Raw genomic sequence first — 16,994 nt, 5'->3', positions numbered from 1 at the left:
ATCTTTAAGAAGGGATTGAGGCTTATTTGCTAGATTCTATGAACACAAAGCAGAATTATAAGTAAAAGTTCCAGCATATTTGTGACCCATAATAAAATGCTTTACTTGAACCGTTAAGAATAGTGTACAGGGAATGCAGGACTGCTCCCAGAGCTGGGCCATTTACACTTCCCAGAACTGGGAGATGGCAAAAGAAAAAGGTATTTAACAATGCTTCTCTTTTTTTTGTGAGGTCAGCAGACACTCATAATTAATCTTCATGTTCCAAAGTTGCCCACCTTTTTGTAGCAAAGTTAACCTATAGTGTTACACTCCTCAATTGTATTACAATGATTTAAAATACACACACACACACACACACACACACACACACACACACACACACATATATAAATAGAAGCTTCCAGAAGGCAGGGGATGGTGTATTACTTCCAGAAGGCAAAGACTGTATGTTACCATTTTTCTCATAACAGGCTTGTTGAAAGACTAATAGATTATCTAATTGAATTAAAGAATAAATGATCAGTTTCTCCAAGGGTCAACAGTATATAGATTTTAATTAAACTATAGATTATAAATATCTCCCTTTTTTCTACCGTATCCAGTTCTAATACTGAACTGGTAATTTGTGTTATTATTAATAATAACCCTCATTCTCTTTTTAAAGTCCAAGCCTACAGTTTATTGTGTGAGGGCTAACTTGTCACCAGCTAATGCTGATGCACCTTGAATGAGTTGGCTACCAGCCCATAGGATTCCTTAATGTGATGAAGAAAAACTATATTTTGTAAATATAACTATGGTAGAGTTTGGGCTGGAGGGAACTGGGAGAAACAGAAGGTATACAGTCCAGTTAGAAGACTGTAGTAATGATGGCAAAGATGATAAAGCACTGACAGCAAGACCAAATTATAAAAAATCCAGAGGGATTTAAGAGACAATTTGGAGTCAGATTTGAAAAGTCTTAGTGACGTACCTTTTCACTTCAACTCAAGGTTGACTTGAAGGTTTTGATTTGGGCTTTGTGTAAATGTGGTGAGGTGCATTGAAAACAAAATGAGGAAGGGTCAGCAACGCTAGGCAAGGTGAGATTTGGATTTGAAATACTGAACTTTATATGCTTGTGGGATAAACAGACTGGTATGTTCAAAAAGTTGTGGCAAATATTGGTCTAGAGTTCAGAAAAAAGACTTGAGCTGAAGATGGGCATAGAGATGATGTAAGATCTCTGGAGATATAGATGCCAACATATGTATAGTGAAAAAATAACCAAGGACTAAACCCCTAGGGGGGAAAAAAGGCACAAGCAGAGAAGAAAAAAAATAGTACTGAAAAAAGTACAATCAGAGAGGCCAGAATGAGAAAAAGGGAAATACATCATCATATATAATGGGAAAGGCAAAATACTCTGCCTCATTTTAGAATTACTGGCTTAGACGTCCAATATCCCACTAGAGGTTAGGCTTCTTAGGAACAGCTAACAGGAATATACAGTATATATCATATATAAATTTGTTACAGACATATACACACACACATACACATACACATATATATCTTTAAAAAATTTGATAAAAGACAAGAGAAGTAGAAAAAGGGAAGTCATCAAAAGTAAAGAATCAAAAAAATTTTAGAATCAAAAGAGCAGTGCTTGTCCTGGTTTATTAATATTTCAATGTTTTAGCCAAAAGGTTAGTCAACTACTAGAGTGGTATAGCTTAACAGACATACTACACTGATGCTAGCAACTCGCACAATTATGCTATAATACGTCACAGCAGAAATAGGGCAATGAGAAATAAACTTACTAATAGGGCACAAATCAGGACATGAAACATGAAATTATTTTTTTAAAGTGAGAATGAGTGAAATAATACCTAAGAGGTGAGAAGAAAATAAAATGTTGGTGATGAAATAAGATACTGAAGGGCCCCAGGGCCTATGTTTATTCTTTGTCTTGAAAACTCTTCTCCTAGACTTGTCACCTGGCTTCTTATCCTTAGTCTTTGCTTACACTTCTCCAGGGAGGCCTCCCCAAAATGCCAAACCAGGCTAGGTCCCCTACCATACTCTCATTTACCCTGTACTTTCTTCATAATGTTTATACAATTTATAATTATCTATTTATTTGAATGATTATTTGTTTAATGCCTCTTGCTCCCACAGAGGCACGAAGAGATTAACCAGCTTGCTAAAGTCATACAACCATTAAATAGCAAAAACAGGATTTGCATGCAGCTCTGCCTGACTCTAAAGCCTGTACTCTTCCTGCCATGCCTCACCACCATGGGGGAGATAAAAGATGGAAAAACTACTGTGGAGTTTAAATCAGAGATAATACCCTACTTGGAAGGTCAGGGAGGAAATCATAAAAGGTGTAAGTGGCATTTATGCTGGACCTGGAGGGTGGGGATGTTTCCAACTAGTGGCGATGAAAGGTGAGTCTTCATTTCCCAGGTAGGAGAGAGAGCACAGGCAAAGACACGAGCAGGGAGAGTGCGGGGTGTGCTTTGGGCAAAAGGATGGAAGAGCCAGGCAAGGGTACAGGAGAATGATGGCAGAGAAGGGTGACAAGGGTTCAGGCAGAGAATGGGCCCAAGAATACGGAGCCTGGGAGCCTGGACCATCCACATCAGTAACGGAGCCATCGCACACTTCTGAACAAGTAAATGATGTGCTTAGTAAGGCTGTGATGTCTTACAGGATTGGATGGATATTAAGAAACACAGCAGAAACCACTCAAAGTAACTTAAGATAACAGTTTACTTAAAGAGACATGAATTATAGGGCACATTATGTTTCCATAGACAGATGAATTTTTTAAAGAAAAAATAAACTTACCACTAGTTACTGCTAATTTCAAGAATTACTTCTTCTTTGAAGCATTAAATAATTGCAACCCTAAGGAGGCTCTTTCAAACAAGTGGGACTGTCCTAGACAGTTCCTTAAGCTTTGGTCACCATGCTGTCACCATGTAAATCTCTATGAGCCAACGGCAGTCATTTAAAATGGAGCAAGTGTGAAACTCTGCCAAACAAGGAAAACCGAAGGATAACTATAGCACTAATTAGGTCCTTCATCTTAGGAAGCTTGAAACCCAGGCTGAGAGAGAAAGAGAGACAGAGAGAGATAGATAGGGGGGTGGTGAGAAAGGAGGGAGTGAGACAGAAGCAATTGACAAAAAAAAAAAGCAGAAACTAAAAAAGTAAAAGCATATAGAAGTAGATGCCATGAGACAGTAAAAACAATAAATACGAGATCTGAGTAAGCAGTAACTAGTAACCCTAGAAAAAAGTTAATTGTAGAAGCTAGAGACAGAGAGTAGCCAGACCAAAATAATGGTAATTTACTAAAGCAGAGAGCCAGCCATGCTTCCTGCAACATGATAGTTTATTGGGGAAGTTCCTGAGGAACCCGAGTTGCCTTCCAGTCTCTCAGTGACCTGGCTGTGCAGCTTAAGTAACCGTCTTTCTATTAACATGAATAGCTTTATAATAATTCCTTCTTATTATCATGTATAGCTAATAATAACCTTTTATTACTTAAGTTTACCTAAATGGGTCTTTGACTTCTGCAACCTACAAGTGCCTAACATGACACCTTTCGCTGGGCTGGCAGATGGTTAGGTAGGAAAGAGGAAGGGACGAAAGGCAGGAGCAAGCATTAAACGGCATGGAGGTTTTCAAAAGGGGATGTGTGTGCAAAACCCCCTGAAGATGGGCTCGCTACATACATTTGTGCGTGTGTGCTTGTATAAAATCAGCAGATGAAACAAACAGGAAGAACTGGAGATAACAGAATAAATGAGCACAAATACAAAACTATATTTGCTACATTTAAAATAAATGTAAAATAATTAGTAGAGATATAATAAAAGAGTAAGAAAAAGTGTATTTAAAAAACAATAGAATTTTTAGGAATGACTGGTGAATTTAGAAACTCAACAAATGGATTAAACAGATTAGATATATCTTAAGAGAGGCTTAGTGAACGAGCCAAGGGTCGTACCTGGATTGTAACAGACATACAAAGACACAGGAAATGAGAACACGGTGAATATAAGACTCGAGAATGGGGGAAAGGGGAAAGTAAATATAGAAAGAACTAACTTCTGGTGTTTCCAGGAATGAAGAAATACTAAACATGTTCATTCTGTTTCATTATTGACCAATGAAAGAGTCACAACCAGGCACATCACAATTAAGCACCAATGATAGAAAAATCTTAACAATACTAGAGAAAGAAAAAGACCAACTATGAAACAATGATCTTTAGACTTTGCATCAACCAAGAGACAATGAAATAATATTTTCAAACGTCTGAGTGAAAATAATCGAAACCTCTTGACTCTATATCCGACTAAATTACCATTCAAAAGTTAGGTCAAAATAAAGAATGTATCACTTATGGAGCCTTGTTGAAAATATCTCAAAATATGTACTTGGGTAAGAAGGAGAATGATCCAAGAAAGAAGTGGGAATTTTAAGTTAAGAAAGGAAAAAAAAGTAAACATGCTGATATATGCAAAAAAGCACCAACTGTTGAAGACTACTAACTAGTAAAGAACTCTTTTTTGATAATTCTGAGATGATGAAAGCTTTGTCTTAATCACTTATGTGCTTCATTAGTGCCTGGCACAAAGTGGACTTGGTAAATACTTGATGACTAAATGAATATGTAATATGTAGATGAAATAGGTGTGAAACAGGTGTCTCATCTCATTGGTGGGTCAAATTCCCTGCTTTGCTAATGAGGAAACTGAAAATTCAGAAGATTGATCTAGTATTGTATGACATAGTAAACCTGATTTACCCTCTAGAGAACAGGAAAGATATTCAAGTGACAGGAAAATTAGTTTCCCTTATTATTGTAGGTCTGAGGCTACCTAACAATAGGAAGTGCCTGTACGTTGAAGAAATTAGTTGGTTACGAGACTTCTCTATTAGTTATCTCTAGCCTCCAGCATTTTCTAAACATCACAAAGTTATGAAGAAGTAGACATTCACTTATTCATTCAAGAAATAACTAACTGAACATCTTTTATAAGACACATTCTGTATCGGGTCTTAAGGATGTAGCAATGAAAAAGATATATCTAATCCTTGCTTTCAGAGAGTTTATAGTCTAGCAGATAAGAAAGTAACTAAATAAGTAATTATACATTAGCAAAATGCAGAAAGTCAGCAAATATATCCTATTGCTTAATGTGTCCTATATGCTACTACATGAAACACATGTAAGGGAAGATTACTGTCCACTTTATAGTATGGTAGAAGTGATACCAGGTGATTAAAAATATGTGAGGCAATATATAGTGACATAAAAATTACAGGGATAAAAGAAATTAAAACGGTTGGGAAATAGTAAAACTGCTAATACTCTTGACAAAAATAGAGAAGGGAAAGATAAGGCATATAAAAAGTTAATACAGATGCCTCTATTTTAAATTCTGAGGACTTTATTTTCCAGATATTCTATCATTTTAAACTCAGAGCAAAGCAAATGATGATAGAAAATAATTTGGAAATATTATTCTTAATTTTTAGTTATGATTAAAGTTTGGACATCAAAACTACTCTTTCATTCATTATTCCCCCTCCCAGCCCTAGAAATATAATATTTAATCTTTGACAACCTAGTAACATTTGTGGTTCTCTTTCTTTGACATTCTTTTGGCATGATTTGAACATTTTATACTTTGAAAATGAAAACAGATGCTTTTTTCAAAGAACATTCCCAACATACAAAAATAATAGTCAGTGTCTGAAACGACTCCTTTTAGGAATAGTGCTGCACACTGTTGATCCTCTCAGTACTTTTTTGGGTGAAGCAAACCCATGTCATTATACCTACCATTCAGACAAGATCTGAATCACGTCAATCTAAAAAACAAGATGGCAGTACAATTAATATGTAAGACCACTTGATCTTGATTCTCAAATGAGCTCATGCAAATATCTACCACCAAATCCTTAAAACTTCTGAATAACTAGTTACAGGAACAAATAATCTTTCTTCTTCTTTTTCAAATCAATACAGAGAACAAACTGACCAGGCTATTTAGACACATCTTTACAAAATTAATACCATGTGAAAACTGCTAATGTGCAGAACATGCAATGCCAGATGACTTTAATTTTCACTTGCAGATGCACACAAAGTATAAAGTAATAAGAAGTGGAGTAAAGAGGTAAAGGGATGCATTTCCCTTCTTTTATTCCACAGGTGAGTTTGAAATGCAGCTGGAGTTAGGAAGACCTAGAGGACAGGCTTATGCTGAACTACTAACTATATTAGGAATCTGATCCAACTAAAGGTCACATTTAGGACAGAGGATCCCAAGATAATGGAGTTCCAGGCACTGAGAAATGTATTGGTCCTGGGATTGGACCCTGAGTTGTCTGTCTTCTATTCTCCTCAGCTCACTGATATCCTATCTGCTTATATATTTTTGCTTATTCATCTTTTCATTTCTGCATTCACTTCTCCCCCTAAAAGGCCCTGCTCGAAAGGTCTCCATGTCTGTAACTTCTACCCAATCTCTCTTTTGCCACAGCAAAATCCACTGTTCCCTCCTTTGGGTTCTCATACTTTTTTGTTCATGACTCTGTTATAGATAGCACTTATCACAGGACAATGGAGTGATGGAGTGAATTGCTTGTACGGCTGTCTCCCACATGAGTATGTGAGATCCTGGAAGACAGAGCTGTCAGCATTTTCCAGCAACAGTTCATGCTATATCTTAATCCTAAGAAAGGGATCTAGAGACGGGTCGCAAATAGGAGCACAGGGTCTAGAGTGAGGCTACTAGCTGTCGATTCCAGCTCCACTTGACAGGAGACAAGGTACCCAGCCTCTCTGTGCTTGTTTCCTCATCTGTAAAATAGGGATAAAAACAGTACCTGCCTCATGGGCTGTTGTGCTTATTAAGTGAGTTAGTACATGAAAATAATTTAGGAGAGTGCCTAGGATTCACTCAGTAAGTATAAGCTAACATTACTTGTTATTATATTACTATTACGATTATTAAATTAGGCTTGAGCCAGAGTCATTTGGGATTGAAACACTCCCAGATCCCCACTTGGTACTTCGAACTAAGAATAGTCAGATTTTGTTTAGGAAGCAGAAAGGTTTTCTTGTGGTTTTTTTTTTCCACATTTCATTTCTCTTCTGAGTTGGACTTCTTATACAGAATGTCTCTTGGAAAGATTACTTATTAAAGAAATACGCTTACTGATGAAACATCATTTGATAATTTAGTTGGAATGAAGTTGCCATGCTAGCACACACTGAGTATAACAGACTGAACTCAAGAGAGTTCAAATGGCAGAAGAGTAAGGGCATTATCACGGGCAGTGGCCATGGCAAACGTGAAGCACTGGCCAGCCATCTGAACTCAACAGCAGGTGTGACCATACCATTTCCACCAGGGTGATAATCTTCACCTCTTTCTTAATCATGGCAATGTTAATATAAAGAGTGCTTTATGGAGGAGACGGAGGCAATATCGAGTAGATTACTGAAACAATAAAGGGATGGCAACCTAGTCTGATTAACTTCATCAGGAAAGAGTTCATGCCTCACTAAAATGGGATAGCAATGACCATTGATGAATGTTTCATTTTATTTTTTATTTTGAAGGTTGCTCTCCAGATTAAGGAAACTTTGCTGGAAAAAAGGCAGTGGTTTCAGCCCCACGTTGAGGCGCGAGCCTCCAGTGCTGTGAAAAGGCAGGCCTCACATGTACCGATGCAGGAAAGGATTCCTGCTCCCCTTCCTGAAAGTCACTAACTCCTAAGGAAGGACAGCTTGGAACGAGGTGTCAGCCTATCACAGGTCACCCAGGCCGCGGACAGGGACCCCTGGGCAGAGCACCACACTAGAGCTGACTGCCGCACCTGTTTGCTCTCGGAAGCCCCAGTCCTGGAGGGAGAGAACAGAATGTGTACAAGTGTATTTGCACTTTAAAATTCACAAGGAACTTTCCCATACATGGTCGTAGCTAGAATTAGCTAGTCCTATTTTCCAAATGAGTAAAGGAGGATCAGAGAAGATAAGTGATTTACTCAAGTTCACAGAGAAAATGAACGGTGGAACCAGAAATAGAATGTGAAGATTTTTAATTCCATGCCTTGGGGAATCTCACTTATTCCTCAAGCAATTTTAGTTTATCCTGAGGACTTTGGTGCTTAGGTTTCCACCCCTCTTCAGAGTGAAGGGCAGAGTACAACTGATTCTCAGTAACACGTAACAACTTATACATTTCCCCCCATTTCTTTCATTTTAGTTTGGCTGGGAATGTAGACATCTTTTTATTGATTTATTTGTTCAACAAGCATTCATTAAGCTCTAGCCATGTATCCAGTTCATGAGTCAGAATAAAGGTTACAGAAAAGTTTCAGTCAGGGAATAATAAGTCTATACATTTAATCAACAAGAATCAAATATATCTAAGAGGCTTCCCCCATCTCCTTTCTCCCCCATTCAGAAACTGATATTATAAGCCTGCCATTTTTTTATTATCAATGGATTGATTATCTATTTTGTGAATTTGAATCTAAATCCCAATGATTCAAAAAGTGAATGGCATACTTCTTTGATTTTGGCATGAGGTTGGAAACTGCAAGTGAATTTCAATATTAGTTTAAGCAAAAAAATAATTAGTAGCATTATGTTTGCTAAATAAAAATAACAATGACCATAATCATAAATATTATTTATTCCATTTCAAGATGAGAAAGATGAGGGTCTGTTCAAGTTTACACAGAATATAAGTTGTAGAACCAAGACTTAAACTAATGTCTTTTTATTAAACTAGATTTAATTTAACAATGAAAATTAAATGGTGATTTCCTTGATGTATTGACAGAATGGAAAGAGCAATTGAATATAGATTAGTTCTTACATAGAATATGGACAGCTTGTTGAGAAAAATAAATCAGACTTCTTACTCAAAGAGATATTTAGAAACAATCCTGATTTTAAGGCTACACAAATCAAATGTACATTAATTTCCCAGAGTCTAGACCACAGCCATTTTTTTCAAAATTAAGTGCATAAATCTTTTCATGAAGAGCGTGAGAGTTTTTATATATATTGTTTCCCATTGCTAAAGGTTTTTAATTAATAAAAATATTTTATCAGAGTTTTAGTTTTCTTCACAGCATCCCTAAAGAATAAGGGAGGAATAGATATAATTTCACCTTAAAGATAAATAAACTAAAGTACTGGGAGGACATTGTATTTTTCTAATTTACTTTAGTGTTAGTATTAGGCCATACTGGTATGGGAGAGTCATGGTTTATGAGACTGAACATCAATTTTTTACTGACATTGATGTTATTTCACTGAAGCAAACTTTATAAAAGCAGAAGCTTGCTGATCTATGTGCATTTTATTTATTTCATGCATTAACCTTGAAAAAGTAGTTACCAAATGCATTCCCAGGGAGGAAACTATGATGAGCACCGTGGTTACAGTCGTGAGTAAGAAAGTGACAGCAGTGACCTCACAGTGCTTATCATCTGGAGCAGTGCATCCAGTAAAACTATGATCCACATGCTATTTTCTATAGCAACATTGAAAAAGCAAAAAGAAATAGGTATAGTTAATTTTAATACTGTATTTAACTCAAAAATATTGAAAATATTACCATTTCAACATGTAATGCATATGCAAATTTTTTAGATATATTCAATTCTTTTCTCAAACTAAGTCTCAAAATCTGATGTGTATTATACATATATGGGATTTTTCCATTTGGAGCAGGCACATTTTAAGAGCTCCACAGATAGATGTGGCTAATGACAACTGTATCAGGCAGTAAGTCTCGGGGAAAGTTAAATAGTAAGCAAGCAATAAAAACAGCATAAGTTCTACAACAGGAGAAGGCAGTGCTATGGAGAACACAGAAGAGTATCTCAACTCACCTGTGTAGGGCTGAAAAAAATTTCCTGGAGGAAGCAATGTTAAACCAAGCTCAAAAGGATGGGCTGGCATTAGCCCCAGGAAAGGGCAGGGGTAGGGCACTTTATGTTAATGTTGCTGTTGAAGGCTTGTGAGGGAGAGTGACTACTGTGAGCTGGAAAGACTACAAAACTTTAGTGTGGCTGGAACAGATTATTCTGGGGGCCAAGAGATAAGAAAATGAAAAGGCAGGTAGAAGCCAGTTCATGATGAGCTTTGCAGACCTTATAAAGATATTTGGACTTTATTCTAAGGAATTCATCCTTCCTAAAGTCTTTAGGCCTGTATTTATGGAACTAGCAATTTCAGGCAAAAATGTGCTCCTCTTCACTGCAATACAATGGGGAGTAAGAGAGATGGTGATGAACAGGCTAAGGCTAGATGACCATTTATTAGAGGCAATGAAGAGTCTAGTTCTGGATTAAATGAGTCCCTCAGGCCACTGTCAACTCAGATTCCATGAATCTAACTCTTCAGCTGTTAGCAATATTAGAAATAGTTGCTAACAACTGTATTAGAATATAAATTATGGTTACGAAAATGTAATGTTATTTATAAATTACTTTTGTAGGGAACACGATAAGTAACACTATATATGTGTTAGATATTTATATTAAAGTTTCTGGCTAGTAGTTCTGAATAGTGTGTATAAACAGTGAAGTCATAGATTGTTTTGAAATTATTTTATAAATTATTGATTTGGCAATTGACAAAATGATTCATGGTAGTTTTAAGTGTCTGTTCTAACTTGGGCCCTCAAACCTGTCTTCTAGAGTTGTCATGACATGGAACAGTAGTTATTTATACAAGCAAAAGGCACCAGGTTTTAGGTTTTACAAATTACAGCTTAATCACCAGAATTACTATATAATTCCATTAAGTATATTGTGATTACAAGTATGGTGGTCTTCCTTGTCTTAATGGATTATTAGCTTTTTAAAAGCAAAGGAAGTGACTTCTGTTTTCATCAGTATACAGGTACACTATGTGTCAGGAACTGTGGCACATTTCCCAGAGTGCTTGATAATCTTGAGCATATTTAGTATGAGAAAAGTCATTCAAATATAGTCACTGCATATTATAGCCTGCCAAAATACATGTTTGTTAAATAAAGGTACTGCTTATGAACTGCACTGGGCTGAATAGTATCCTCTGAAGTTCATGTCTATTAGGAACCTGTGAATGTTTACTTTATTTAAAAATAGGGTCTTTGCAGATATACTCAAATTAGGTTCAGGATATACTGGATTTTGGTGGGTTCCAAAGCCAGTATGACTGGTGTCCTTATAGTAAGAGGGAAATTTGGACACAACGACTGATACACAGGGAGAACGGCCATATGACAAAGGAGGCAGAGACTTAGTGATGCATCTACAAGCCAAGAAACATCAAGAATTGTTGGCAACCACCAATACCAGAAATAATCAAGAAAGCATTCTTTCCTAGAGCCCTGCCGACACCGTGATCTTGGATATCTTAGCCTTCAGAACTCTGTTGTTTTAAGCCATCATGTGTGTAGTTCTTAGTTATGGCAGAACTAGGAAACTAACACAGGAACTTTCTTGGGTTTTCCGTTGCTTCCCTTATTTCCTTTGTGAAGTAGCTCTCTCATGAGACTTCTATTTAATGGACTTGACAGATTAACCCCTTTCTCTGTTAAACAAAATACCTCTGGATAGTATTCTACTCTCTAGCATTCTATACAGTTCTGTTCCCACCACAAGGCTGTACACTTAGAGCCCAGAACACTTACTATTGCCATTACATGATTTAATCAAATATTATATAACCGGTGAAATATGCGTACAAAAGGAAAGACAGCCACTGTTTCCATGAAAACTAGGTTGGAGATTTTGAAAATCTTGATAATGGTGAGTCACATAAAAAACACAATCAAATTGGATGTTGGTGAGGTAATTATAAAAGGCTGCAAAATAATAAAAATCTAGAAAATATGCTCATTCAGATTGCTTTGTAAGTACCTTTAAATTCTTACTTCATTTGAATAAAAATAAAAATCAGAGCTCGTAAAAAATATACCATGGGTGTGGTTTATGTAAGAATGGAATTTGTGGAACTACAATTAGGACCCAAGCACGTTCACACACACACACACACACACACACACACACTCTCTATATATGTGTGTATATATATATATAGATTCTATAATTCTACACTTGCATCAACTTTTTCTATTAGCCACACAGTCATAACTACAGACTATAATAAATAAGGTTTCCACTACAAATACAGGCTATTACCCCATGTTGTTACTCAGTCATCTATTAGTCTACAAGCTTCGTGATCACAGAGGCTCTATCTGATTCACTGCCCATTCTATCCTTAGCATTCAGTATAATGCCTGGCATACAGCAGCCTCTCCTGAATTATTTTTTTAAATAACGAGAACAAAACGTAATTCCATTGCTTCTATTTTCCCTTTTCCAAAGAATTATATCATCATCAATAAAGTGTAATTATTATAGGCTGATATGAGCCATAAAAATGGACTCATTATAGAGAATTCAATCTTTTAGTGACATTTACTAAAATGGGATTTTACATACACACATTTGAATATTATCACTTTTACTATATCATTTGTCATAATAGCCCCAATACGTTTTTCACATCATATCTTTCTGAAGACACTTAAATTGTTCCTATTCTACATCTTTATGTAATTTCTACCTAATGCGATAGTGTTATTTCCCTAAGCTTGCAGATTAGGAAAAGTTAATTTCTTAAAGGCAGATTCCCAATTATGCCTCAAATTCATGAGCTTCCAAATTCTAGAATAGTACTGATGTTGCCATTCATTAGGCTGTACCATTGATGAAACTGTTGACATTCTGAGTCTCAGTTTCTTCAGTTACCAGATGAGGTTTTTTGTTTTTTTGTTTTTTACTGATGATCTCTAGAGTACCCTCTCGGCCCAAGTCCTCATTTTCAGCAGCAGAAAATTCTGGACTTTCTTGTGAATAAAAAAATGTGACTTCTCACTGCTCTTCTTTCCAATATGGGAGACAGAGAACAATGCACAGGGCTAGTTAAAGAATGACAGGAAGGGTAAGATGCAAACGTGTGAGTGAGTATGAAGTGGGAAGGAAAAAGGGACACAAGGCAGAGGGTGGATTTAATGTTAGCCCACTAGTATAAACTCTTTTGGGGGGAAAAATACCGTGAACTATTTTATGCTCACATAACTCATGAGAATTTTGCAATTACTCGCCTGAAGTAAGTTGCTCAAGGGCCTTGAGGTATGCCGCTTAAAAGATTGAAGACTTAGTCAACTTTCTACATTTTATTACCCTAACTAAGTAGAATATATTTTTATGAAGCTGTCATACAACAACTGCTATATGATCTCTAAACCTTGATCTGAATAAATTTGTAATTAAGTTTTATTCCTTAAACTATGGATAATATGAAGATAGAGGCAAACAATATTAGGTTCTTTCTACCAGCTTTTTCCTTTATCTTTGGCTACTTAACTAACTTAACAGGAACCATTGAAAAGAAATCTTAATACATTTGGTAAATAAAAATGATGTAGGGCTTCAGAGGGTCCAACAACAAGACATAGGATTTACCACTGGAACTCTGTTAAGTAACTGCAGAAACTGTATTTTTGTCTGGAAAACTTTCAGCATGGAATACAGCTGTGCAACAACTTGGGCTTCAAACAGGAAGGCTATAATAAAGCACCTCCTAGCTAGACTTGGGTTCAAGAGGCTTATGGTGGCAAATAGCAGAAAAGATGAAACGTCTCAATAAGCCCCTCGGGCTGATCTAGTTAGCATTCACAAAGTGGAATAGCCTATACATCACATACCCTTTGTTAGCTGGTTGTTTAGAATAGATGCATGAGTCACTGGATTTTATTTTAGCAGTTGGGCAATGCAATTCTCCTTTTGCCCAAAATATTAAAATGCAGAAATGTGAAACTGAAAGGTAATGTCAGATCTTATACAGGAAGCTTATCAAGCACTGTGACGAATCAAGAAATTCTTCTGTTCTTGTCATTCCACGTTTCACCTTGGTAGGCACAAATGATAAATTACCTCATGTAAAAAAAAAAAATCTATTATTAAACTAATCAGCAAACTACAGTATATTTTGAAATTGTGTGTGGGGGAAAGGTGTTGGGAAGGGGGAAGCTTGCACAACCAAAGAGAAGTAGCATAAGAGAAGGATAGGCAAGATTCTGTCCTATATGATTTTAAGTACAAATGAATCCCTCTGGGAGTTTGGGGGATTAATATATATATTTTCTTTTTTCCCCCTCTCAGACATTGTTCAGAATTAACAAGGGTACCTGCAACGATGCTGGCAAGCTGCTGGGTTCTGGTGATGGGGTAGATGCTGCGTGCCTGAACGATGGCCGAAGCGATTTTCCTGGCATGCCTCTCCTCCCCGTATGTTCTCAGGATGGATGCAAGTGCCTGTTGATCTAAAGCGTTCACAACATCAGCTGCAGTGGGCATGTCAGGGTACCTACGCACAAGGAGAACCAATTAGTTCACTGACGTCAGTTTCATTGACAAGAGGTGAAACTTCAGAACACCGAGACACAAAGTCAGGCATACACATTGTCTAAGAGAGCTTCTGAGGTTTTTAAAGTCAGAGGCTAAAATCTTATAGGAATGAAATAGGTTTTCCATTTCAAATACCCTTCCTTATGGCAAGTGGGGGCTGTGTGTGTAACATTCATCAAGGTCAAGGGCAGCAGGAAGTTAAAATATTTTACTGACCTCTAATTCACAAAGAAAGTTATTGCTCATGCAGCTTGCCCCTAAATTACAATAATGGAAATGTTTGGATTAAGTTTGTTCAAAACTTACACTGCTGCTAGAATTTTTTTTCTGTATAGAAGATAAAAGGCTTACTGACTGATATTTAAATGAGCCTAAATCTCAGGAACTTATATAAATCTGAGACTGTCCAGTAACCAACTACTTATATTACTGGAGCACAAACTAAAGTTAGAAAATCATCACAGGAGTCCTGCCTTATTCCAGGACTACACTCTAAGATGACTCCTAGCAGACACTTGACACCGTGACAGTACCGAGCCCTATATGTATTATGTTTTTCCTATGCATACATGCATTCACTCTATGGCTCCTCTTTGGACTACAGGAATTACCAATATCACTACCTTCAGCTTGGCCACTATTAAGTCAAATAAAGATTACTTAAACACAAGCACTACGATACCTCTACGGTTGATCTGATAACCCACACGGCTGTTAAGCAACTAATGAGAGGGTACCAACACAGCATCGATACGCTGGACAAAGGGATGATTCACATCCCAGGCAGTACAGAGTGGGACACCATGAGATTTCGTCTTGACACTCAGTATGGCACACAATTTAAAGCTTATGAATTGTTTATTCCTGGAATTTCCCATTTAATAGTTTCAGGCCAGGGTTGACCCCAGGTAACTGCAACTGTACAAAATGAAAGCAGGGATAAGGGGTACTACTTACAAGAAGATAATGCTGATCAGTTTCCTCACAAAAACTAGAACAATCTGAATGATAATAATGTATATTATTTCAAATGTTTCATACTGGTTTCTACCTCCATGACAAAAGACACCATGGGCTAAAACCTGGCAATCAACGAACAGTAGTAAACAAGCCTAGATGGTAATTTCAGGTGAAGAAGACAAAGAAATACCAAGCTCTGACCAAATAAAGTAAATCACAGTAGCAGGAAATGGCATTCACTCTGAGAGGCCATGCTAGTTCACCTTACTTTAGAGAAATGGGTCAAGGAATTCTAAGTGCTGAGTTAACTTAGACCTTCCTTATTAGAAAGATAGCTTTGCTAATAGTACAGATACTACTCTTGTAGTTATTATGTTGGGTTGATTGTTGGTACCACATTGTGAGAACTTGGTAGCTTTAAGACCTGAGGATCAAATCAGAGTGAGGTTGCCAAGAAACACCCAAATCATTCCTTAAATATACTACACCGCACCTTGTTAGCATGTCTAGGTCCTCCAGGAGAAAATTGTATTTTGTCCTTGGCTTGTGCCCTATTTTGCTATAACCTCCATCTCTCCTTCTCCCTCTCTCTCTCTCAAACCTTGTTTTCCAGATCATGGGATTCTTGGTTTTTTTTCTGGCTGCCATGGCACCCGCAGACCAATGAACATCCTATAAGGTAGCCTGGCTTCTATATCAAGAGGCGTTGTTCCTTCAATAACAGCTTTAAGTATAAAGATTTGGTCTTTAGAGTCAAATTGACCTAGATTAGCATCCTGGCTTTGCTACTTACATTGGGTAAGCTTGTTCATATTGTGGAGCCTCAATTTCTAACCAGTGAATGAAAATAACAAAGCCTACCTCACAGAATTGTTGAGAGAATGAAGGGTGCATATAACCATAAAACAAATGGTATAATACCTAGCCCACAGGGAAGCTCAATTCATGTCAACATCCTTTAGATTTTCCTATTCCTAGATTTGTCAATTGTCATTTTTGGCCTAATCGACAAAATCCCTGATAGATCTTACCTAGCTGTGAATTCAACTGCCCAAACCACTGAGAGTTAGAATGAACCTCGTGAACGATGATAAATTCAGACTCCATAGGACAGCGTTCAGCTCAAACAGGACAATTCTAAAATTAGTATGGATGTACTTAGCAATTTTTTATAATACCTTTCTACTTTTAAGAAAGAAAATTAAAACAGCATTTTGCTCAAATATAGTTCAGTGGATAATCAGCATAATTTGATTTTACTCTAATTTTAACACTGAACAGCAGCATAGAAGTTTCCATAGTGCTACAAGGCAAAAGGGGGACATTCTGAAAGTCAACAGGAGTTGACGGCTAGGAGGCTTCAGAATAGTCATTCATACAGTAAAGAAGTCAAGATACAAAATCTGACCCCTCACCATAAGGTTAACAGGTTAAGGGATCTTGGTCCTCCAGAGAGCACAGATTTACAATGACTACACTCACGAGAGAAAGAAACTATTAACCTAAGTGGGAATTTGTTTATTGCC

The 16,994-nt window shown here is 36.9% G+C and overlaps 1 protein-coding gene across 3 annotated transcripts in view; it reads right to left on the bottom strand.

The window, feature by feature from the left end:
• The window catches only part of METTL15 (methyltransferase 15, mitochondrial 12S rRNA N4-cytidine), a 134,882-nt gene that overhangs the window by 16,388 nt on the left and 101,500 nt on the right, over positions 1-16,994 (bottom strand). For 2 of the 3 annotated variants that reach the window (XM_016206163.2, XM_016206164.2), the window contains exon 5: positions 14,289-14,467. In XM_016206163.2, the coding sequence (XP_016061649.1) occupies positions 14,289-14,467 (179 nt within the window). The remainder of the gene's footprint in view (positions 1-14,288; positions 14,468-16,994) is intronic. The other variant, XM_016206166.2, reaches the window with a different exon arrangement.

The sequence above is a fragment of the Miniopterus natalensis genome, chromosome 11, assembly GCF_054644295.1.
Source record: "Miniopterus natalensis isolate mMinNat1 chromosome 11, mMinNat1.hap1, whole genome shotgun sequence".
Taxonomy (NCBI): domain Eukaryota; kingdom Metazoa; phylum Chordata; class Mammalia; order Chiroptera; family Miniopteridae; genus Miniopterus; species Miniopterus natalensis.
Note: the sequence above shows the minus strand (reverse complement) of the source record. Positions and strands in the feature narration are given on the sequence as shown.